The sequence below is a fragment of the Cucumis sativus genome, chromosome 5 (assembly GCF_000004075.3).
Source record: "Cucumis sativus cultivar 9930 chromosome 5, Cucumber_9930_V3, whole genome shotgun sequence".
NCBI lineage: Eukaryota > Viridiplantae > Streptophyta > Magnoliopsida > Cucurbitales > Cucurbitaceae > Cucumis > Cucumis sativus.
In genome coordinates this window covers 26,854,288-26,879,717 of record NC_026659.2, presented here as the reverse complement: position 1 = coordinate 26,879,717, position 25,430 = coordinate 26,854,288, and the positions used below count along the sequence as shown (strand labels likewise).

Below are 25,430 nucleotides of genomic sequence, written 5' to 3'. Positions count from 1 at the left end.
AATTTAATAGTAAATAAGCTAAAGTAAACCAAAATGAAAAGCAGAAGCTAAATTAGGATTGGAACCATTTATAAATACAGCTCGCCATAAAACATTCTTGTTGGCAGAAAGAGTAATAAAATGAAATTCATTGCTTGGTGATTTCCTTTTACATTTTTGGCCAAAAGAAAAATGATGATCATTGGCCAAAAATCCACTTTTATCTATTTCATGTCTTAAGAGAACTGCTTTTTAACGTGCAATCATATATTATCCTCGAAGATTGATAATTTCTCTTATCGTCCTCTCTCCCAAACATTTTCGTTATCTTCTTCTCTCTCAGAATCTCTCTCTTTGAAGGTTTTTGCATCAGCCACACACAATGCAAGCAGACACTCTAACAGCACATAAGCTTGCTGTTCTTCATCCAGTGAGACCTTTCATTAGAAGTTCTTTCCCGCGCTCAAAACTCATCTCTACTTTCGCTTTCATTCCCAAAGCTTCCCGCCAACCAGGCTCCTTCCACTTGCCTCAGAATTCCTCCTTCAAGGTCCATATTTTCGATCACTGTTTGTAAAGTTTAATTTTTGTTTACTTTCTAATTTTTCTGAGCTTATTGGGTGTTCAGGGTGTGCGGTATGACAGTCCAGTAATGGGTGCAATGGAGTTATCTGATCTTGAAGATGTGGATTTGTTGGTGGAGATGTGCATTACGCATACATTGCCACCGGCTCTAACGCTTAAGCAGGGTCTGGAGAGTATAACTGAGGCTATTGAAAAGTTTAAATTAGAATCTCCACGTTCTTCCCAGGGAGTTTTCAGGTTTCAGGTGAGATTTTGTTTATATTTCGATCATTTCTCTCGTGTATTTGTATTTGTATTTGGAGTAGAACGAGCCTGAAAATGCAGCCAACATTTTAAAGGGCTGTCAGTAGTTTCTTTGTTTGGTTTGTACGCTGTGAAACGGTAAAATAATGATGAATTTGTAGGTGGCTGTTCCCCCGAGTGCAAAAGCTCTTTTGTGGTTCTGTTGTCAACCAGAGTCGTCTGAAGTTTATCCTATATTTTTCGTTTCCAATGAGAAGGACCCGACGATTAAGTCATTGTACTTGAATGATACCCGCGGTGTTTTTGGAATTGGTACTGCAATTTACTTTGCAAGCTTGTCTTCTACTTCATCAAAACAAAGTACATTGAAAAGGTTCCTTTCATTCCTTACCTCCAGTTTACTGGTTTATTTACTAGAATCAGCATTACTTTAAAAGGAAAGCGTATGAGAATGCTGTATATTTTTTCTATTAAGGTGGTAGTAGTGAAAAAGTGCCTGAAAAGTTGAAAAAGTGGCATGATCTTTTTTTAACTGCTATATATATATTTTTCAAGTTATCCGATAAGTTGGGTTGAAATTTGCACTTTTGCGGATCAGCTCTGGTCCAACTTCGAAGTTTTGTGGAGAGTAGATCAACAATTTAGCTTTTGTTTGGTAAAATGCCTTTTTGACAAATTAATGTATTTTTCTATATTCAATCAATCAAGACATTAGAAACTCTTTGAAAGGTTGTATGTTTAAATCCTTGTTGTTTCGAATGAAAAAATTAATGTATTTGTTCACCCCTTTTTCTTGAATTGTATTTTTAATCTCTGGTTTTAAGTTTTTAGAAGCACTGGCATTTACTGCATGTCTTAATTACTTGTAATTGAATACAATGCCTGTTGTTATGGTTTCTTTATGGGTGTGCAAAATGTTGTTTTATCTGATTTACTATTCAATGTCACTGAAAGCTCGGCCTACTCAAGCGTGTTCTATTACTTTTTACGAAGGTATGTCATGAATGATTCAGCTCCCATTATGGCTTATGGTTTTGTCAATGCTAATAACGGGGAGACATCTTCACTAAAGAACGAGGCTGGTCATTCATACTATTGCGTTCCCCAAGTAAATTTCTATCCGGATTTATTTAATGCCAGAATAATGCCATTGATATGGTCTTCCTGGTACATCGGTTTTAACTCTCTGGAGGCATATGTGCTTATAATATCCTTAAATAATTATGGTCTTCATAGATTGAGTTGAGTGAGTACGAGGGCATTTCTGTTCTCTCTGCAACACTTGCATGGAGTGAATCTTTCCCTTGTACATTTGAGGAAGCTCTCCATTCTTTGGGCTCATCTATCTACCAGGTATCTTGGGCCGCTTCTTTATGTTCATGCCATTTTCCCCAATTTCTTTCTAGTCAAATATCGTTAGATCATTTACAAGATCCTGATAACCATGATCTATTTTGTCTTGGATGTGGATCCTAAAATAGTAATCAAGATAATTGAGAACATGAAGTGATTTAGCTTTTATGGACCTGTTGACCAACATAATTATATTGTTGATGTGCTAGCTTGATAATACTAATTGATTGTTTTGTGGCATTTTTGCAGATCAGTACTAATTTTCCATCTAGTGAAAACTGCCAGTACAAATATTTAAGATCTGCATTAACTGCTTCAAAACTTGTGGACAGAACAAATCAGATGGTATGGATTTTAATTATTTGCTGATACTAACTTGATAGAACGTCTAGTTTGAATTATTGATTTTACTAGCTTTTAGTTGATTAACCAGGTTTTATGCATTAGGTAACAACTTTTTTCAGTTACTTGAAATATAGCTTGTTGCATTCATTAAGATATGATATGGATATTGCCAATGCAAGATTTGCATCATCTTCCTGCTTTTTCACTTGTTTTCCTTGTATCTTCTTTGACTGTGAGGGAGATGGAAATACATATGTTGGGCGGGTTGAGGGGGTGGAAATGACTGTAAGTTGATGGTTTCATCTGGATATCATTTTCCTTTAAATGCATGGGTCCAACTACCTTGAGATCTGGGTTTGCATGTGGATTTCAAAGTTACATGGATAACAACGATATTTACTCTGCTATTGTTATGTTTCTTTCATGTTACAAGTAGCCTGACTATTCAGGTTTTGATTGAACTTATTGACGGTTTTTTTTTACCCTCAAAATCACTTAGACAAAACAATATTTTTCCTAGAAAGCATAGAAATTATTCGGAGTTGTATGTTTCGGTTCCCATCATTCTCATTTAAGAGTACAACTATTGTAGGCATACATGAAAGTGCTTTCTGTAGCTGGTGAAGGTGTCAGGACAGGCATCATGGAAATGGTATCTTCTCTTTCTGGTAATCTTTCATCCTTCAATCATTGGATTCTTGATTTACTTTGGCAGAGTTCCTGCTATAGTTTTCAAACCTGATATTATTTTTAGTTATGGACCTTACTATCAGTTTTATAGCTTTTTGTTGTTGTCTGCTGATCCATCTGGATTACAAAAGCAAAACTAAAAGCATATTAGTAACTGGATTGTGCATATTTGAAAACTATTATGTCTTTTATTTTTCTAATTGTAAAGTGGATCTAATAGCTTTCCGATATCCACTTTTATAAATCAATAGTATGGATAAGTTCAGTTCACATTTCCTTGTTCATCAAGCTTTGCAGTTAAGAATAACAATAATAAAATAATGAGCCTTTAATGAAGATTTCTACTATAGCCCTCTGGAAATGAGAACAAATGGAACATGCTACAGTAAAACAAACATTGTTCATGCCAGTTCAACATGTCAGATGTGTCTATGGTTCAACTTAATAACCATCGCAATTATTGCAGGAGTCTTCACTCTTCCATCAGTTCTGCATTAGGCTTTCACCAAGTGTTGCCGTTGCATGTAATATGGTGAGGTTCCAAGCTTCTGAAAGTGCAGAACGGTTTTAAATTATGATTAAATACGTGTAACTGTCCGTCCTGCTTAGATTGTCCTGAAGTGATTCACTATTAAGTGATCTGCAACTTCTCTTTGTCTTTCCAGTTATGTTTTTTATGCTTGTAAACTGTACTCGTGCCTGCTACTTGCTTTTAAAGTTTAGTTATTTAGTTTCATTGAAAAATTACATGTAGATCAGTTATTTGCTATTCCTCCTGGCATTTTTCCTACGCAACTTTTGACTTGGGTGGTGTTTCACTGTGGTTTTCAACAAAATGTGTTAGTTTTGTATATTATCTGAGCCAATGATGTTGGTGCCCCCCATGGGATGAGACTAGCAAGCCAACCTGCTTTTTGAATCAAGATTGCACATATCCTATTGGTTCATTGTTACGAAGTTGTTTATTGTTGTTATTATATTTTTCATAAAAAACAGAAAGGTATGTATCAATCACAAAATGAACACCCTAGAGGCAGAGAGACGAGGACCCCTCTCCCAAAAGAACTAACACATCATAGCCGCCCAGTTATGGATGATTTGAGCAAGACTGATCCTTGTGTCTAAGAGTCCATAAAAAGAACTAATTTTTAAAATATCGTTATAACGTTGTTTATTCTCCATCTAATAATAACCCTTTCAATCATCAGTTGGATCATATCAACGAAACTGGCCACTCAGAGCAAGAGCATGCCAACATTAATGCTCTCTGGGCATCACTCATAGTTGAAGAATGTTCTCGTCTTGGTTTGACGGTATGTATACTATTCATTAATATTCTCCATCAACATAGATGCAGACAGATCTGACTGTTATTCACTCTAGTATTTTTGCATAGCTCCTGGATCAAGGTCATCGCCTCTTGCCATCGCTGCTGCAAGTCATCCCCTGATAACATGTACTGCATGCTTTGATGAACGCTCTCTTGCTTTTCATGCAATTGGGTATGCCAAGGGATCTCATAGCCCAGCAGTAGTAATCACATCATCTGGCACTGCTGTTTCAAATCTTCTTCCTGCTGTGAGTCATATTGAGCATATCATGAAATAATATTCACTATTTTCTGAATATTAATTAAAAAGTCTCTAACCTATGTACTGAAGTCACCTACGTCTTCCCAATGCTTTGGAGGCTTGGACTCCTGTCGAGGACAGGAAATTTCTTCTGAGCTTGACAAATTCAAGCCCATGTTTGCATTGCCTAATACTTTTGTGTATAGTTAAGAATCGAATTTGGCTTCTCTCTCTCTTCTTAAATGAAAAACATTCCTTCTCTTTCTAATCAGACATAAGTAAATTGAAGAAGAAAAGGCTAGCATTAAAACATTGTCTCCAAAGCTCATAAGTTGTCAAATATGTATCCTGGCACTAACTATTTGGTCTAACTTTCTTAGTGGATTTTGATTCAAGGATACTTTCTTTGCCTAATTGAAGCTTTTCTATCTTCGTTTTCAGATGGTTGCAAAATGGAATCTCTAATTCCAGTTTTAGTGCAGAGCAGACTAGTTTAGATTTTAAATGTATTTTTCAATTAGTAAAGATTTATCAAGTAGTACATTCAGAACTCTCATATCTGGAGATTGGAAAATGACTTACAGATATGTGAACAATTACTAATTAGAAAGTTAGATGTATAATTGCTCGATAACCAATAAACTTGGTGGTTCACTTAACTAAATTTACATTTCTGGTTATCACGAACAAAACTAAAATGTAGCTGTTTTGATGATTAGGCTCTTTAACCAGAAGTTATCTATTTGAGCAGCCTACACGAGAGGAAATTCCATAATTTTGTCTCAACTTGTAATTGGTAATTTTGTAGGTTGTTGAAGCTAGTCAAGACTTTCTTCCTCTTTTATTGCTCACAGCTGACCGTCCCTCGGAGCTACAGAATGCAGGAGCAAATCAAGCTATTAATCAGGTAGTGAAATTAAATTGCTGATATTCCTATTGTATTTCTACCTTTTATTGTTTACCCTTTACTGATACAAGTTTTTTGCTTAAAATAATTTAGTGTGATCTTGTATTAATGTTGGCATTGTGGTCAAATGGTATTGCTGTTAAAAATATGTCTTTTGTCAGTATCACTTATGTGGTGGCGACAAAAGACAATATTATATCTGCGACAACCAAGTATATGAGAAAGCTACATAATTATGATGCAACTAAAATGCTAGATTCCTTCAACATTCATTTGGCTTCTAACCTGTACTGATCTTAGTGTCTAGTTAATGATTTTAGAGTTAAAACACATCAATTATTCTTTTTCTTTTTATAAGTTGAGGCAATAGCATGCTCTACCACATTCCAGGATATTGAGAAGACTACCTTTCGAGTGTTGTTTGTTTGGTTCAAGTTTTATTTTTCTTGTCTGGTGGATGCCAGACATCCAATATATAACTTACAACCTTTTTCATGGTTTATCTGATTCAAGTATTTGAAGTTGTCCATAGGTAAACCATTTTGGTTCATTTGTGAGGTTCTTCTTCAGTCTTCCGGCCCCAACTGATCAACTTCCCGCCAGAATGGTACTTACCACTCTTGATTCTGCTGTACATTGGGCAACTTCTTCACCCTGTGGCCCCGTTCACATAAACTGTCCATTTAGAGAGCCACTGGAAAATAGTCCAAGCCCATGGAATTTGAGTTGCTTAAATGGATTACACATTTGGTCATCAAGCACTGAAGTTTTTACCAAATATATTCGACTTGAAGCATCTCCAACATCTACTGATACTTTTGGTCATATGGCAGAGGTTTTGAAAGTAATCCATGGAGCCAGAAACGGAGTTCTACTTCTTGGATCAATTCAATCAGAGGATGAGATATGGGCTGCTTTTCTATTGGCCAAACATATTTCTTGGCCTATAGTGGCTGATGTATTGTCTGGTTTACGATTAAGGAAGAGTTTGTCTCCCTTCCTAGAAATGAAAAATAACTTTTTCTTTATTGATCACCTTGATCATGCTTTGCTTTCAGATTCGGTGAGAAAATGGCTAAAATTTGACGTGATTATTCAGGTAATACTTTCACCTATTTTTCTCTTCTTATACTTTCTTCTCACTCTCCCTAAATTGAAGGCTTACGTAATCCTCACCGGTATACATCTTTATCTTCCTTCTAGAATAAAATTTAGGACCCTTAATTATTAAGATTAGGAAACCACTTTGGAGGCTTTTAATGTGGGTTTGAAATGAGTCTTTCATGATAAGAAAAGGCTTTGAGAGGAGGTTTGGACTTTGGTTTGGTTCAATGCGTCCCTCTGGGTGTCTGTCACTAAGGACTTCAGTAATTACCCATGATCTCTCGTTCTTTTGTATTGGAGCCCCCTTTTTTGAATTATCTTATGTTTTCTTCTGCTTTTTGTTGTTCTTTTGGCTCCTTTTTGGTTTGAACTTTCCTTTGATGCCCTTGTCTTTCATTTGTTCTTAGTTAAAGTTTTTCTTCTCATTAAACAAATATGGTTTTGAATGAACTCTGAGTGAAAATAAAGGAGAAAGGATAATATCATGACATATTACATAGGGCTTGGTTGTACATAATGAATATGAGATATCTTATTTTGAACAGCTTGACATAATGATGGCATACACTAAGTGCATTTTTAATGGTGAAAATAATGATTGTAAGGTATTTTTTTTTATCGTTATCCACACTTCTGTATGGTAGGTTATGATAAATGAGAAAAGTCAACCTTAAATTCATCTAACATAGAATTGTAAAATTGTAGTATGATATAGTATGATATAACTATCTCGGATTATATTTCCATGAAAAGTTGAGCTAAATGGTGAACTGGAGCCATTTTGGGGATTAGTTTTAAGGTTCTGAAATGAAGACAGCTACTAAGTGGCACCTGCTTCCTTCAATTTACCACTAGGTCATATTCAATGAAGAAAAAAACTTCCAAGAATCACCTTGATATGTTTTGTCAGTTTATTAATTAGCTCAACGTTTCAAAATGTTTACAGATCGGAAGCAGGGTAACAAGCAAACGTGTTTCAAAGTTGCTTGAGGATTGCAGTCCCTGTTCATACATCATGGTTGATAAGCATCCAGATCGTCATGATCCATCACATATTGTAACCCATAGAATTCAAAGCACCGTCTTAGAGTTTGTTGGTTGTTTACTTAAAGCTAGTTTTCCTCTCAATAAGAGCAAGTTGACTGCTACTTTACGAGCATTGAATATGATGGTAATTTAACTGATCTCCAGCAGTAGATTTTCATTTGTTTTTGTTCAATTGTATCTAGGGGAACTCGCATAACTGAGAATAATGTGTAACAATATAGAATGCTGGTATACTGATGTTAAACTGAAAACCACAATCCGTAGTTTGTTTACTTTCTTTTAGAGCAAACAAGGACCTACACCTCAAATAGTCCATTCTCCTCAAACTAGATGAACTTCAGTTTGTTATTCCTCTCCTACAAGGCAATATTTTCTTTTGTGTTATATGATGGTGAAGACAATGTTTGTATTCTTCTGAGTAATAATTAGACGTTGATTTTTGTCTTGTCAAAGAAAGCGGTGATGCTTGAGGATTTCATGGTTGCACTTCCCATTTTTTTCTCATTTTCAGAATGACTTCACCTATTTTACAGGTTGAGTGGGAAATTCAATTTCAAATTTCTGCTCATTACTCTCTATCTGAGCCAGAAGTTGCTCAGGTAATCTCAGAAGCACTTTCATTTGATTCTGTTCTGTTCCTGGGGAACAGCATGCCAATCCGCGATGTGGATATGTATGCATATGGTTGGTCAAAATGCAACGACAGTGGAGCTGCTATACCATTAAACTTACAAATGCCATTTTACTGGACATGGACTTCTGGAAATAGGGGAGCCAGTGGTATTGACGGACTTCTTAGCTCAGCAGTTGGTTTTTCTGTGGGATGCAACAAACGAGTATGTCACTAGAATTTGTTTGTACAATTTTATTTTTGAACAGATCACTTACAGGGTTTATGGGTTATATAAAGGACTATGCTGGTTCATTATATATGCCCTGGTAATGCAGTTTCAAAATTCTCTTCCGATATATCATGTTTCAAATAAGGTAATGGCCAGGCCATGTACAAAATCTACATAGATATTGCATTATTGTACCTGAAAATCTTTTGTTCTGTTAATATCAACCAAATCATGGGACATACTTAGGAAACGTATTGACATAATAATTATATACTTTGATTTTGCTTATGTTTCTATTCCATGAATCTTGTGGGTATTTTTAGATGAGAATATATATGGTTATTTCTTCATCTTTCTTTTCTCCTCAATCCTTTCATGTTCCAATCAATATTCAGGTGCTTTGTGTACTTGGAGATGTTTCTTTCCTTCATGATACAAATGGCTTAGCAATTCTGAACAAGAGGTATGAAAATGAAAGGAAAAAAAATATAGCTTAGTCTTGTGTTATGTTTGGTATTGATTTATCCTAGAAGCACGATGCATTCTAGAAATAGATCAACTTCTCTGATAGAATATAGATTGATGAGCGAGAAAGATAACAAAACTTTCCACAGTTCCAACGATATCCATGAAAAGGGACAAAATAAACGACAATGTAGAAACATAAAAACCAAGCACAATCGAGAGATCGTGAGAACCTCTCCAAGTTCAGCTACTTGCCCCAAAATTAAGCCTCCAAAACCTACATAAACCCCTCGTGTCCCCAACTAGGCTCGCACTTCTCATGTAACCAAATTCCACATTCCACTAATGATTTTTCAGTTGTGAAGTCTTTTTGCTACCCTTCCTTACATACGTGTGTATAACTGGGGGTCTCGCATGTTACCTAAACCGTGCTTCTATTTTCAGAAATTAACATCCTTTAAAATAGCTTTAGGTTTTTCTATCTTTTCCTTTTCTCCTTTTGTTTTTTGTTTTTGTGTTATTTTATCGTTTATCTTAGTTATCTTTTCACTTTTAGTTATAGAATCTGTTTTTTCTTTCCTTTTCACTTTTAGTTACAGAATCTGTTTTTTCTTTCCTTAATAGAAGGGCATGCCACTTTTCCTGAAGTATGGACTCTTTAGCCGCTTATATGATTTTGAGCAATACTTGAGTAGATATGTGATGCACCCATCTTTATCTATCTCAATCCCACCACACACAAAAGATAAATTACTATTAAATCACCGATTCACCCAAAAGCTTAAGTTGGTGGTTGAAGGCAAATTTAATTATATATCACCAACACTCCCCCTCACACTTGTGGGCTTGAAATATTTGAAAGGCTCAATAAGTGGAAATTGATTGTAATTGGGGAGGAAACGGCAATGCAGGGGCTTGAACACTGATACCATCACCGATTCACCCAAAAGCTTAAGCTGGTGATTGAAGATAAATTTAATTATGTATCATCAACAATTACTATATTTCAAAAAAGAAGTTGTTGAAATAACACTTTGGTAGGATGCACAAAGATAGTTGCAGCCTAGGATAAACAAGCTTTTTCCTATTATTTTTCCTTCGTTATACTTCCATTAAAAAACGTTGTCATGCTAATTGTTTAGTTACTGCCTCTGAAGGATGAAGAGGAAACCTGTGACTGTCGTTGTAATCAATAATAATGGTGGGGCAATCTTCAGTCTCCTTCCTATCAAGGACAAAGTAGATGCAGCAATACTAGACCAATTCTTTCACACCTCTCACCAGGTTTCACTCCGAAACCTATGTGTGGCACATGGGTAAGAAATTTTTATATACATTAATATCTTGTAATTGAATTTTCATTTAACACGCTTTTGTCTCTTGTTGTTCATGCATAACCATGATTTAAGTGTTGTAACGGAAATTAATTGGTCTATGTAGTTCTTACAAACAATTTTTTATGTTAATTCTTCTGTTACTATTACAAATAAGGTCCTGCAGGATTTCCAAAAACCAGATTCTGAAAATTAACAATTAAATTTTTATATTTATCAGATTCTGAATTCGCTGCAACTCGAGTAGTGTTAATTCTGTTATATTTTAACTTTTTTGGGGACAACCACGTCTAGTATGACTGAGAGTTTGATGCAGTATAAATGTGTAAGTTGCATGCTCGTGAGAGTAGGAGGAAGGCTGGTGGTGGTTTGGGGGTCTGGTAGGGATCCTAAGAATTTTAATAATCTGATATCAGATTCTCTTTGTACTGGAGGTTCGACTAAAGGTCAGGTGCTTAATGAAAGTTAGTCATTGAAACAAATCAAGGCTCTCGGTTTTATGTGTGGGGTTTGCAAAGATTTCCCTTGAAACAATTACCAGACAAACAACCATAGAGATGGTGGATCACGTCTTAAAGAGGAGACAAGTTCCTTAGCCTAGGTGTGAACTTGAACTAGGCGTTCAATGAGTACATATAAATAGACAATTCCACAAGGCAAGGTATACTACTGATGCTAGTGTAATCTTGGATAATTCACAAGCAATTTATGTGGGTAAGGATTTTTGTTTTAATAAGAAACAAAGGTTATAATTTAGGGAATTTTTTAAAGCAAAAAATGAGCTTTTACTGAGGAAATTAAAACAATGTACAACAACATACAAGAACAAACTCGCAAAAAGGAGAATTGTAACTTGATCAACTAGGTAAAAGTTTTAAGAAGTCATTTTTTTTTCGCTCTGCATGTTTGTCTTTATCTTAGCTAACTCCTGCCATATTTTGTATCAATCTTGCTTCATTTTTAACTTCAAATTGATATGCAGCCTGAAGCATTTACATGTACGGACAAAGAAGGAACTTCAAGATGCTTTATTTATGTCTCATCATGAAGAAAATGACTGCATAATCGAGGTCGAAAGTTCCATTGATGCCAATACTACTTTCCACAGGTTTTTTAAAAAGAATTATTCAAATTTCTTTAGTTTGTTAGATTTTTCTCCCTTGATTAGAAAAATAAAACATCTTTCAAGGTTATAACTGTTATTTGCTGTTAACACTTAATGGTCACCATACCAGTGTCTTGAGGAAGTTCACTTGTCAAGCAGTAGATCATGGTTTACGCATCTTTTCAAGGCTTTATTCTGAAGAGTCTGTTTCACCTGGACTCTTCCTTTGCAAGATAAGTAGAATGGAATGCACATTGTTCAGGTGTGTATTAGATTATAGATGCCCTGAGTAACTAAGGTACCTGTAATTAGAGAAGTTTGGTTGACTAAATTCCCATTCCCCTCTTTCTTTGGATGGTAGAATCCCGCTATGTGCTCCACCTACGACTTCATCTAGTTCTTTTGATCAAGTCAGACGGGAGTTCTTCCGAGAAGGTTTTATTTTGTCTTTGTTTCTGGAGGACGGGAGTCTTGGGCTTGGTGAGGTTAGTTCTACTTATTCGTCAAAGCGGAGTGCCTCTTTATTTAAGATTGTTGATCCTGATATGAGCCTGCCATTACAATTGTACATACTTTACCCCTTGGGAAAGAGTAGGGTGAGTACATTACTAAATTACTTAATTACCTGGTGCTATTCAACAGGTTTCACCCCTTGACATCCACAGAGAGAACCTACTAGATGTGGAAGAGCAACTTAATTGTCTCATTCCTATATTAAAGGGAGCCAAGATCAGCAGCTCCATTCCTCTGCTACGGGGCTCGTTTTCATCTTGGGTTTTCCATGAACTGGGAATACCAGTAGGTGCTCCTATGTTCCAGCCTATTCAATTTTTGTCGTTTGAAATCAAAATGTCAAATCAATAAAAGGACTATTTTTCACTGTGAACCATATACAGCCAAGTTCAATCTATCCAAGTGTTCGATGTGGTTTGGAAATGGCTGTTCTCCATGCCATAGCAGGGAGAAAAGGTTGCGGCTTGTTAGATGTACTCCAGCATCAGTTAGATGAAGAAAAGAACTTGAAAACTTTGTCAAAAGTTCAAATTTGTGGGCTTTTGGATTCCGGTGGAACTCCATCTGAGGTTGCTTTGGTTGCTAAGACACTTGTAGAAGAAGGATTTCCTGCTATCAAGTTAAAGGAAAGCTGAATTACCCTTTTCTGAAGATTACCTTTTATTTTCTTTTTGCACCGGAAACCATATTATTCTCTCTATCATGTATCTCAAGATATGTTGGTTTTATAGCAACTACATTGACTTACTAATAGTTTAACCTTAAACAATTGCAGGTAGCCCGACAACGGAATGTCATGTATGATGCTGCTGTTGTACAGGAAGTAAGGAAGAAGCTTGGCAACCAAATTGAACTCCGCGTTGATGCCAATAGGAACTGGAGCTATGAAGAAGCTCTTTTATTTAGCTCTTTGGTGAAGGACTGTGGCCTCCAATATATTGAGGTTCGTGAATGTCTGATTAAATCTCATATATCTGGAATAATTGTGCCATCTAATTGTGTGAACTTTTAAAGAGCTACTGAGATCTTATTACACAGTCATCTTTTATTTAAATATGTTTACATGCTATACTTTATTTGCATTTCTTGTTATTCTGGTTATTCTTTTGTTGATGTAGCTATGTTCCTCTTTAATTTCTCAACTCAGGAACCAGTTATGGATGAAGATGCTATTATTAAATTTTGTGAAGAGAGTGGTTTACCTGTCGCACTGGATGAAACTATCGATCGTATTCAAGATAATCCTGTGAAAGAACTTGCCAAGTATGCCCATCCAGGAATTGTTGCTATCGTAAGTGACTTGTGAAACCCCATTTCTGCAAGTAAAACGTGCAAGAGTAGAATCAGATATTCAAATCTACAGTGAAATAGATGTCCAGAACTAATTCGACGGTCAAATATAGACATATACTATCAACTTTGTATTGAAATGCCCTATAGACCCTCTTAGTGGCTCTCGGTCTCAATTTGTTGTGTATTTTGGATAGAGATTGTGCTCACCTTTTCTCTCCTTGTCCTCTTACGGAATTGTTGTCCCCTGCATCTTATGTTCATGGGCTGACTTCATGTGTAATGTAGAAGAAAAGAATATAGGTTTCCAGGACACCTCACTGTAGTGAAGAGCCACGAGGACACAATTTAAAAATATAAATATAATATAAAACAATTTAGAATAGCCTCTGGAGAAATATAAATAATATTAAAATATACGAACCAAATGTGTCGTTATTAAAGATTTTCTGTTGTGAGGCTTAACGTCCTTCACATCACTTCAGCATATATTACGTACTGATCTTGATGTTGTTCTGTTGCAAACCTTCTAGGTTATAAAACCAAGTGTGGTTGGCGGATTTGAAAATGCAGCATTAATAGCGAGGTGGGCACAGCAACATGGAAAAATGGCTGTTGTTAGTGCTGCATTTGAAAGTGGTGTAGGTTTGTCCGGATATGTACACTTATCCTGTTATCTGGAGCTTCAGAATGCAGAAGTAAGAAAACTGATGAATATTCAACCAGCCCCATCTATAGCCCACGGTCTAGGAACTTACCGTTGGCTTGAAGAAGATGTAACTGTCAATCCTCTCAGGTTTCGGCGTGACCCTCATAGTGGCATCATTGAAGCATCTGTTGCTGAGGCAAATCAACTTTTAGAAAATTTTCAAATCAACCAGAAGATTGTTTGTAGAAAATTTACTGACAGGCAAGTTCGCAGCTACAGATTAAGTGTAGACTCAAAGGGGTTCTCTTATTCAATTAAAGTTCTAGAGGTTGGACAAAGAACAAACGTAAGTAAGAGTTTTTGTTTTGAACTTTTCAATTTCTGTTCTGTTTCGCAGTTTATTTCCAGAATATAAGCATCTTCATGCATTTGTAGCATCCATTTATTTGTTATCATTAAGCCTGCTTAGCAACAATAGTGACTTGTATCATTATTTGCTTATATTCCCCTACTTAGAGCTTGTGCAGGATAACGTGCTCTTCTTTCTTCATGGATGTCTTGGAACTGGTGAAGACTGGCTTACAATCATGAAAGGTGTCTCAGGTTCAGCCAGATGCATTTCTCTTGACCTGCCTGGTCACGGGGAGTCAACAACAGAAAAGAACGATTGTGATGTTCATGGTGTGGAGGAACCAAGTTTTTCAATGGAGGTTGTTGCTGATCTACTGTATAAGTTGATTCAACATCTTGCTCCTGGTAAAGCTATAGTTAACGTTGTAGGGTATTCAATGGGGGCTAGGATTGCCATGTACATGGCCCTGAGATTTGGTGACAAGGTTGTCTATGAACCCTACTAATTTTTCTAAGTTTTCATTTATGTTTTAGTCCTAAAGAAAGATTGATATCTGTTTTGAAGATTGGAAGAGCTGTTATAATATCTGGAAGCCCTGGATTAAAAGACAAGGTGGCAAGAAAAATCCGTAGAGTTAAAGATGATTCTAGAGCAAGAGTCCTTAAGCTCTATGGCTTACAAAGCTTTCTGGAAGCGTGGTATGGTGGGGAACTTTGGAAAAGGTGATTTTATTAGTTTGATTTTATCACTACCTTGAATCCCATTTTCCTGCCCCATTCCAATGATCTTGTACTTTTGATCTTAGCAGTTTAAGAGAACATCCACATTATAGTCAAATTATTGCCAGACGATTGAAGCATGATGATGTGCAGCCTCTTGCAAAAGCTCTATCTGAATTAAGCATTGGAAGGCAGCCGTAAGTTTAAAATGGGTGACCTTCGTATATTTTCATTTTTCAGCTTCTAAAATATAAATCACAATTACAATTAGCGACAGTCTAGGTGAGAATGCACCAAATCTCCTTTATTGCTACACCTCTGCATGCATATTCAAACTACGGATTGATCTACTCAGAAAGTATCACCTTTGATTTTGCAAGTAGGTTATAGATACCAATTAAATCTTGAACCTATAGCGTCGTTTCCCTCCCTCCGTCTCTCTCTCTCTCTGAAAGGAGGTTTTCATTGGTTTCATTGATTTAGAGAAGAGTAAAATACAAATTTAGACCTCCTTGTGGTTTACAAGAAAATTCCGCCTCCTTGTGGTTTACAAGAAAATTCCGCAGCTAGAGATAATTACAGAAAAAGTGTAGTTAGCTTTGTCATTTACATCTCTTGGATCTTTTTCCTTCTCTTTGAACATTTGCGAGTTGCTTCCTAACTATATGGAGGTGTAGATGTTTGGACTGTATTCATCCTAAGGATTCTAGCTTTCCGTTTGAATTGATAGCCAATTAACGCAAGTCTTGGACGAGACCATTGTAGGTTAAGCTTCCATAAAGGGGCCTTGAGAAGTGAATGTGGCTCTGACCGCTGATTCTTGGCTAGAAAGCTCACCCCATTGAATAGTGTGACTTTGGTCACGGATTTTCATTTTTTAATTTATAATTTAATATAATTGTGAAGGAAAAAAAAGTCGTTGATAGTTGAGATAAAGGGAAATCAAATTAAAGTTAAAACAATATAATCCTTAGAAAGTTTGTTCACTTCTGCGCCAAATAAAGCATGAAAAAAAGTTGATTCCAAATTGTGGGGTCAATTATCTCAAGTATTCTTTCCCTCTTCCGCATGGTAGGCAATTGTGGGATGAATTAAAATGCTGCAAAACACCTCTTTCGATCATTGTTGGGGAGAAGGATACAAAATTTAAGACAATTGCGCAGCAAATTCTATCTCAAATCAATACGAGCAAGAGGATCAAAGATGAACCGGCTGTCGATCTCCATGAAATAGTTGAGATCCCGGACTCAGGACATGCTGCACATCTGGAGAATCCTCTTGCTGTTGTCAATGCATTAAGTAGATTTCTAATAAGGAGAAGAACACAGCACTCTTCCAACGTGGATTTAGCAGGTACCATTTTTATAATCTTTGACATTCAAAAATTAACATTGATGTTGATGATGATAAAAGTAGCGACCTCAAGCATAATCTAAATGGCTTGGCATTTATCTTGCTTATTTGTTAGGCCAAGTCGCAATTACGCATGAAAGCCACCTTTTGTAAGGGCACTACTGTCTATGTTCGGCATCAAATAAGAGGTAGGTATCATATTCTACAAATTAGGTGGTTGTTCAAGTCCTGGACACGTCATATGCCAAAATGTATAGATGTTAATACATTTTATTGTCACATCCTCGCAGGCAATGATATCCTTCTGTTATTAAGTTCAGTCATACACAAATTTCTTTTGATTGCCTACAATTATTGCTTTGCTGTAATTTTTCAGAGGGAGTGATCTCTCTGAACTGCCTCGAAAATTTTGTATGTTACTGTGAACTGATTTCACAAATAAATTAGATTTACTCCTTAGAGATGAACACGTCCTTCTAATGTAAAGTAGTGAGGTTTCTTGTTATATACAACTATGTTTGAGAACCATATAGCTTGATCACAAAATAGTATATTAAGCTGTTAGAATGCATGAAATAAAAACCTTAATATATTAGGGTTGTTGTTAGAACACACCAAAATAAAAACCATCATGGATTGACATGATGGTAAAAAGGGACATGGTCTCAATAAATGGCTAAGAGGTCAAGAGTTTAATCCATAATTATTTTTTTATGAGTTTCCTTGGTACTCAAATGTTGTAGGGTCGGACGGGTTGTCCCGTGAAATTAGTCGAGGTGCACGTAAGTTGTCCCGTACGTTCATGAATATAAGAACTCATCGAAATAATCATTATAGGTTGGTCTAATGGTAAATAAAGGGCATGACTTTGATAAAGAGCTAAGAGATATGAGTTCAATTCATGGTGGGGAGCAACCCCCTACGAATTTAATTTTCTAAGAGTTTCCTTGATACTCAAATGTTGTAGAGTAATGTAGATTAGCCAAACACTTAAGCACCAGATAAAAAAGAGAATCAAAAACAAAAAACAAAAAGCGACATTTCTTATAGAGCCATACTAGGACTAGGAGTTGGACGAAACTTTAAATGCTGGAGCAGAAATATCAAAAGGAACAATGAACTCATAGTTTAAGGTGGAAAATAATAATCCAACTTGTAGAAAAATTCTTCCTAAGGATTGCGATTCTTCTGCTTAACTAGAAAATGAAATTTCCATTCTTTTGCCAATGTCTTTCTGTTTACTTGACAAAAACACAAGGTCTTGGATTGGAAAATAATTCAAAAGATTCCCTTTTGTTTGTTACAAGTCTTAGATTGTAGAACTTTATTGTTACAGGAAAAGTCCGAGAAGCTCCCCCCTGAAACCAATATGGTCAAGAGAGAAACGAAGTAGGGAAACGTCCAAACATATCTTAACCATGCCATTGTCTCAAGTTAAAAACTGTCTGAAACACAGCCCAAAAAAATAAAACTACAGCTGAGACCATAAATCCCAAAGAATAGTAGCTGCAAAACTTGGCAATTTTTGGCTTATTAGTAGCAAGCATCAAGGCGTTGAATGCGCCTGAGAATGCCATCACAATTGAAAGTAGAAAGGCATGAAATGTTGATGGAAGGCCTTTGAAGATTATAGCAGGTACAAGATTCCCATTCACTTGCTCATAAGGAAACAAGAGAATAAGGGTGACTGTTTTGAAGGATAAACACAATATACTATACAGGAGATTGGTTGAAATGTCCAAGCTTGAACATGTCTTACCAAGGATATGGAAATGCTGGGCAAAACAAGTATCTGGACTTTTATTGATATCTCTTCTGTTCTTCATTGTAAGAAAATATATGGGAACTTTCATGGCCAATCCATGTTCTTTCGATATTATTTATATCACCCGTAGAAGAGTTTATTTTGAAGCTGTTTTTGGTGGGAAATATCTTATCCAGACAAGACCCAAGAAAAAAGTCTTTATGAGAATATTACAAGAAACTTCCTAATGCATGGCTGTTGATTTTTTGAAGCTTCTGGGAAATTGATGGGAGAGTAAGAAAACGAAAAATGTGAAGAAAAGAGTTAAAGTGGTAAGGGTGTAGGGACTAAAAAGAAAATGAAAGAGAATGCAAGGTAGGTAAGGAAATATAAGTTCACCAACGTGAAGACAGAAATCTCTTTGAGAGAGCACTTATTTGATTTGTGTTTTCTTGGAAATTGCTAAGAAATTGCCTCTCCATTAACTTCTTGGATTTTTAAAATAATAATAATAATAAAGATGGGAAAAACCACACAAAAATTCATTAAACTTCATTTTTCCATCAAATATAAATATTTGGTCAATTGGATTAAATACTATTTTTATTCCCATACTTTTGAGTTGGTTCAAACTTAGTCTTTATACTTTGATTGTCCAATTGTAGTTTCATACATTCAATAAATTTTAAATTTAATTTTTAAAAGTTTATTTTTACCAAAATTTATTAAATAATAATTTTTATATAAGAAAATAAAATATATGAATATCATTTTAAAGTTTATTGTAAAATGTTATAGATAACACCATAAAGTTAACTTTTTTTTATAATTAATTAACATTTGGGATTAAATCAAAGATTTATTAAAAAAATATATGATTAAAATTGAACCATTAACGATATAGAAATTAAAATTGAAAAAATTTCAAATTACTTAAAAAAAAAATAAACACTTGTCTTTAAGATGTAAACATAATTCGACGGCCCTTCCACTCGACAGTGTCGAATCACTAAGGCTGACTTTCGTCCTTGCTCGATGGGTGGGTCTTGCAGTCAAGCTCCCTTATGCCTTTGCTCTTGAGGGCCAATCTCTGTCTGGCTCGATGAAATCTTTGCACGTCTCCATTACCTTTTGGGAGGTCTATACCCCATAAAAATTGTCTATCTGAAATTGTCCTTTGGCCAGTAAATCTTGACATAAGGTTCTGAGGTTTCAAAAATGAAATGTTTGCTATACTCTAAGTTGGAATAAAATTTCTAATTTGTCACCTTTTGAAATCAATTTTCATCGGTAGGTTTAAGTAACGTGAAAATAAATATGTGAATATAAGAAATTCAAAATTAGAAAGGAAAAGAAAAGGAAAGGGAAAAGATAGTGTCATACTTTTGTTTTATTATTTCAATATTTTAAAAATCAGAGTAATTACCAAACCAACAATCTTTAAGTCGTAATAATTTATCTTATCAACATATTGTATGTTATAAATTTTGTTATAACTTATACTAAAATAATCTAACATTCAAACAAAATCTATTATCATCCAACTACTATAATAGTTAGAGTTTAATTATAGCTGGACAAGACAATTGAATTGATGACAAATGGCTAAATTTGACATTAACTTAACATAATATAAATTTAATATCAAAATTACATCAAGATAAAACTTATGAACCAAAATGGTTATTTAAAAATTAAGATTAAAAAATATTTGAAATTTGGTAGAAATAACATCTATTCTTTGTTAGAGGGATAGTCATAAGTTTAGCAATTAAATTCAAATTAATTAAGTATATAGCACAATTTTAAAAAATTTGCAAATATAGCAAAATTTGTCAAATTCTATCAATGATATAAGTCTATCACTCATGGATCATGTTGCAAATATTGGTATGCGTGATAGTTTTGCTGTATTTGCAATTTTTTTAAAATGTTGTTATATCTTTAATTATTATTGCTAAAATAGTCATCCATTCCCATTTCTCATTCTTAAATACAATGGCGGATTTGTATCAACAATGTAGGCCGCCAGCTTCTAATTGGGCTTCTGTTCTTGATTTATTGGGCCGTTAATGGGTACATTAACTGGGTCAGTTGGAGTCCATCAACATACCATAGATACTCATAAAATAAATAAATAAAACCATCAATTTAACATATAATCATTGAAACAAAACTATATAAATAAATCAATTAAAAGTATCTACATAAGTATTATTCTTAACATCTATCTTGAAATTTGTAAATAAAACTTTTAAACAATGCTCTAGAAATAATATAACCTTTCATCACCTTTTTAAAAAAATCTAACGATAGGCTTAATTTAACCAATTTAAAAGCAAATATAAAAGTTAGTGGCCATAATCTTGAACTAATCAAAGTTACTTCCATGATCCTTAATAAATTAAAGTGAAGCATGTTACATTTTTATCAATACTTATACTTTATTGCTAATATTATTTTTTTAAAGAAAAATCAACAATATAAGTAGGAAAAACATGGAGATATAAATTTATCCATAAGTAATGTGTGCTTTTACACATCTCTACCTTTAATAAGTAAAACACTTTCCTTTAGGTACTAAAGGCTTCAAGGAACTTTACTTTCTTTAATAAATAAAATGACAAAACATTTATTTATTTTCTATATATATATAATTAATCACAACTTATATTATATTCTTTTGAGTTAGGAAAATAGTAAGTAATTAATATTAACCATATAATTATCCTTTTAAATTTTAATCTAATTAATTAAGTTCATATTATTAATTAAACTTTTTAAAAAGTGTAAAATGCACTATGAAAAGAAAAAAGAAAAATGATGTATATGAACTGATATGGACAGATAACAAAGGAATTTGGGAAACCCTATTTGGTATTTAATGTGTATATTGTTAATGGCTTATTTATTTTGGTAACATTTGTTGATAAGATTGTGACATTAGTGAATGAGAAAAGCAATATAATACTATTCTGAGTCAAAATTGATATCAAACATATCTTTTTCAAATTTTTCTCTTTGGAAAGAAAAAATGTTCAATTTTACTCATTGGTTGCTTCATGAAATGTTTTCTAATTTACTATTAGATGTGTGCACGTTTTTTTTTCTCTTTTGTTAAGGGACGTTTTTGGATATAAAAGATGAACAAAAATATTTATAAATACATTATGAGTAGAATATAAAATTGTATTATATTTTGTAAATATCTTAGAAAAACAAAGTGTTTATTGGTGAAAATGAATATATATATATAAAAGTATTTTGTTATTAAAAATGCAATAGAATTTGGGGTAATATAATGCAATGATTTTATTTATTTTAATTACTCAAAGATGATAGAGATAATCTTTTATTTTGAATAAGTTTGGTAAATCTTAATCTCTCCTTGAATTGAGTTGAAACAAAAATGTAACATATTCTTGTTTAAACCAAAGTTGAAGTGATCTTGAATATTTATCACAAATTTGATTATTGTGTTTATTTACTTATTCTATTAACTTTACTAACATATTAATAATTAAAAATAAAATTGTAGATTTTGATAGTTTGATTTGGTATAAATTGATGCAAACAGCAACATCTAATTCAATGTTTTAAAAAATTAAAAGAACCTCATATTTAGTTTTTTAGGACATTGGACATTAACTATACAATAGTAACACATGTGTGTATATATATATATATATATATATATATATATATATATATATATATGAAAAAACATTATAATGTGAAATTGCATGGAAACAACTTTGGTTAGAGACAATGCACAATTGAAAGAGAAATTGATTAAAGCTTGAAGTACATAGAGAAAGATCCCACTTGTGTGGTGAAGAAATTAAAGTTGGATTCCATATGGAAAAATTGGGGGTTGCAAGAGAAAGTACTTTTGATGGCGAAAAGTGAAGAAAAAGGCTAAAAGTTTGAAAACAACCCTTCATCAACCTATCTCATAATGCTACATATGTAATCATATATATATAATATCTTTTATATATATATATGCTTGCATTAAATTCACAACACTTGAGGAATATCTATCATCCCTCACTTGTCAACCTAACTCTCCCAAACCTTTATTCAACTTTGAGACATGTACTAGTTTAATACAAAAGAAATGTGTCTACATTCTTCAAATGGATTATTGCTTTCTTTCTTTCTTTCTTTTATTTTTCTTCCAACATACAATATCATTAAGAGTCGAAAAAGTATATAAAATGTAGTGATTATTAGTATTAGTTATTCAAAAAGAGGTGCATGAATGAACGAGAGAGGCCCCCAAGATATGAGAAAATAAATATGGTTAAGAAAGTTACTATATCTATATAAACAAGATTCACATCTCTTTTTGTGACTCAACCGTATAATTACTAGTACTTTAAAATAAGCAAGTTTAACAATCGTACATATGTTTATAGTGATCTTAAGAAAAATATTCTAAAAATTAGTACACAATAATTATTATAAATATGTTATATTTGAATGAAATAAAATATAACTTAAATGCATATCATATGTTTTAATTTACCTTCATTTTTCACACATGATATTGAACATTAGTAAGACAGGATATAATTAATTTAATTAAGTACACTAAGCAATATTATATGAAGTTTTAAAGTTTTATTAAGAAAGCAATATTATTGGAGGAAAAATATTAAACAAAGTTCACTCATATCCATAACTAATAATTGAAATTATGAAAAGATTAATTAAATATTAATGTGAAAGAGTGAAAGTGAGAATGAGCTGTCATTGTTTAAGCAATATTATTGTCCAGTTAGTTAGTTATTAAATTAAAGATGCAAACATATACTTGATTACAATTTGAACTATGTGATATTAATTAGTAGGATTTAGATTCGTAATTATTTACATATCTCAAACGTGCTTCCTTTAATTGATTCACAAACCCTCACTTTATCTACGTTCATATAGAAAGAAAAAAAGAACAATCATTATTAACAACACAACAGTTTACTTCATTTTAATAACTAATGGGTCAAGTTTTCTTCGAGTTAATCAAATTCTCGAGATTAAGAAATAAACCCACTCATAAATTTAGAATACGACTTTGTAGTGAGTTTTTATAACGTCGGTAGATCAATCGTGTGACTGATGGCTACCATTTGAAGTATAATTAGTTATAGCTTGATCCATATATCTGATTAATCACAATTTTTATATTAAGCTACAATTTAATTTCCACTATTAATTGGTTAGGTGAAAATATAACTTCATTCAAAATTAAATAAGTTTTGGTTTAAAAGCATTTTTCATTTGTAGTATTTTGCTTTTAAAATTTTTGTCTGCTTCTTCATAATTTTGTAAGAAAAAAAATCAAATTCTAAAGAAAAACAACAAATTTGAAACGATTGTTGATAAATTTTCAAAAATATAAAAAATAAAATTGTTTATTTATAAATATAATAAAATTTTATTTTGACCACTATCGACTTAAATAAACATCTTATTCTAACAAAGAGCATTAAATTCTATCAATTATAAAAGATATTTATAAATATTATAACACAGTTTTGTTATTTAAAATAAATTTTATTTTTAAAACTTAATTTTAATCTTAAAAATTGATGAAAAAAACTAAAAATAAGGAATATTGTTCTAAAAAACTAATTGTTGTAAAATATTTTTAAATATAACAAAATATCTTCATCTATTAATGATAGACCACGATAAACAATCTAGATCTATCACAACATAATTAACAATCTTTTTACGAACGATTATATGAAGATTATCTATCATGATAGATAGATACAATAGTCTATTTTGACGTAAAGTGATTTAAAAGTTTTGTTATTTAAAATATATATATATATATATATTTTGTAAACGACAACTTTTGGTAATCGTATTAAACAATAAGAAATAAAAAGGGAAAAGAAAGAGAGCCGGTGGATGTGGAATCGTACTATATAAACAGCGAATATGGAATAAGCAATAAGGTAGTGATTTTAGTTGTTTGTTTTGTTGCTTTTCCCAAAAGAAGAGCCATTTTGGATTGATTACTATATACTTTTAATTTTCATAATTAAAAAATCTAACACTAAATAAATAAATACACACTCACTTTAATCATAATCTGTCCTTTACAAAAATGACAACCATGAATAGAACCTCTAAAATTATTCTAATTACCACTTTTCTTCTTCTTTTTCTTTACCAATATTTTTAAAAAAGCAACAATGTGAATATGGATATATATATATATATATATAAAAATATATAATATGGGTATCAAAAGAATCTCCATCTTATAAACCCTCTAAAGGACCTTCCTTTTCCCTTTTAACAAAAATATTTCTCATTCTTTCTTTCCCTTCCATTCAAAATCAAGATTATGTTTAGTACTATTAAGTGTGTTTCTTGATTTAATCTCATTTTTTATTTGTATAAATAAAACATATTTATTTTTAACGTTTAATTAATTATAGTATTTAATTGTACATTCCAATTAAAATTAGCTTGTCGATCGTTTTTAAAAGGCAAACTTATTTAAATATGCATATCAACATGCATGCACACTTAGTTGTATTAATATAAATTTTATATTTATTAAACATAACATTCTTTTATCGAATAGAATTATATTAAAGGATCTAAATTTTGTTATTGAAACTTTTAATCTATTATTAAACATGTGATGTTCTAGATAATAGAAAGATAGGAATATAGCCTTCTCTTAAACTGTATCAATCATTTACGGTGTTAGATAATAACCTCTTGTATAAATTAGAATATAGTTTATTGGTTTATATATTGTCAAAGAAAAAATTGCCTCTTTAATCGTGGAATATAGTATTTGGTTTATGTGTTTTTATGTTTTTAGTCTCTTAATTTCTAGAATAGGATAAGGTCTATGAAGTAATTTTTTAATTTAACAATTATATAATATTTTGAATTCAAAATAATTTCAGAGAAATTTGATTTTTTTTAAAAAAAGTTAAAGACAATAAAAAATATCACACAACCTTTCAAAAACTAGCTAATTAAAAATTAACAAAAATAATTAGTGGATTAAATTTTGACTTCCAAATTTATTGTTGAACTTTTTCCCCTTTTTAATTAACGTTTGGCCTCCCAAAATAATTAAACAAATCCACCTTCTAAACATAAAACAATAATTATTCAAACCTTCTTACTTTTATTTTTAAAACAATATATCAATCTAGCTATAACTTTAACCAATTAATTACCCACAAGTTTCCAATAAAAA

General features: G+C 32.7%; 1 protein-coding gene and 1 long non-coding RNA gene across 6 annotated transcripts; one reads left to right on the top strand and one right to left on the bottom strand.

The window, feature by feature from the left end:
* Window positions 1–135: 135 nt before the first annotated feature.
* LOC101217012 (protein PHYLLO, chloroplastic) lies at window positions 136–18,461 on the top strand. 5 transcript variants are annotated; one of them, XM_011657429.2, is made up of 30 exons: window positions 155–529; window positions 608–808; window positions 969–1,180; window positions 1,801–1,915; window positions 2,044–2,160; window positions 2,410–2,505; window positions 3,098–3,157; window positions 3,662–3,727; window positions 4,404–4,508; window positions 4,579–4,773; window positions 5,575–5,673; window positions 6,206–6,772; window positions 7,724–7,948; window positions 8,358–8,660; window positions 9,062–9,129; window positions 10,289–10,447; window positions 11,448–11,573; window positions 11,701–11,832; window positions 11,932–12,055; window positions 12,213–12,368; window positions 12,467–12,709; window positions 12,859–13,026; window positions 13,231–13,374; window positions 13,907–14,368; window positions 14,550–14,858; window positions 14,939–15,096; window positions 15,183–15,290; window positions 16,169–16,446; window positions 16,562–16,634; window positions 17,783–18,461. In XM_011657429.2, the coding sequence occupies exons 1-29, from the start codon at window positions 362–364 to the stop codon at window positions 16,597–16,599; spliced, it is 5,202 nt and encodes a 1,733-aa protein (XP_011655731.1). In that variant the 5' UTR covers window positions 155–361; the 3' UTR covers window positions 16,600–16,634; window positions 17,783–18,461. The 5 variants fall into 5 exon arrangements, with proteins under 5 accessions (XP_011655732.1, XP_011655731.1, XP_011655730.1 ...); XM_011657428.2 differs by having other exon boundaries at window positions 156–529; window positions 16,737–18,325; XM_011657427.2 differs by having other exon boundaries at window positions 157–529; window positions 16,562–18,325.
* On the bottom strand, window positions 13,286–13,946 carry LOC105435578. Its single transcript, XR_004216909.1, has 3 exons — window positions 13,798–13,946; window positions 13,584–13,693; window positions 13,286–13,399 (listed from the first exon to the last, which is right to left on the bottom strand). It is a non-coding gene; the product is annotated as an uncharacterized LOC105435578 (long non-coding RNA).
* Window positions 18,462–25,430: the final 6,969 nt, after the last annotated feature.

Excerpts from the sequence above, each read along its gene's own strand:
- LOC101217012 (XM_011657429.2), top strand. The coding sequence starts at position 362 with ATGCAAGCAGACACTCTAACAGCACATAAGCTTGCTGTTCTTCATCCA. Across the intron at positions 2,161-2,409 it reads TGGGCTCATCTATCTACCAG|ATCAGTACTAATTTTCCATC; the intron begins GTATCTTGGGCC and ends GCATTTTTGCAG. Across the intron at positions 9,130-10,288 it reads TTAGCAATTCTGAACAAGAG|GATGAAGAGGAAACCTGTGA; the intron begins GTATGAAAATGA and ends CTGCCTCTGAAG.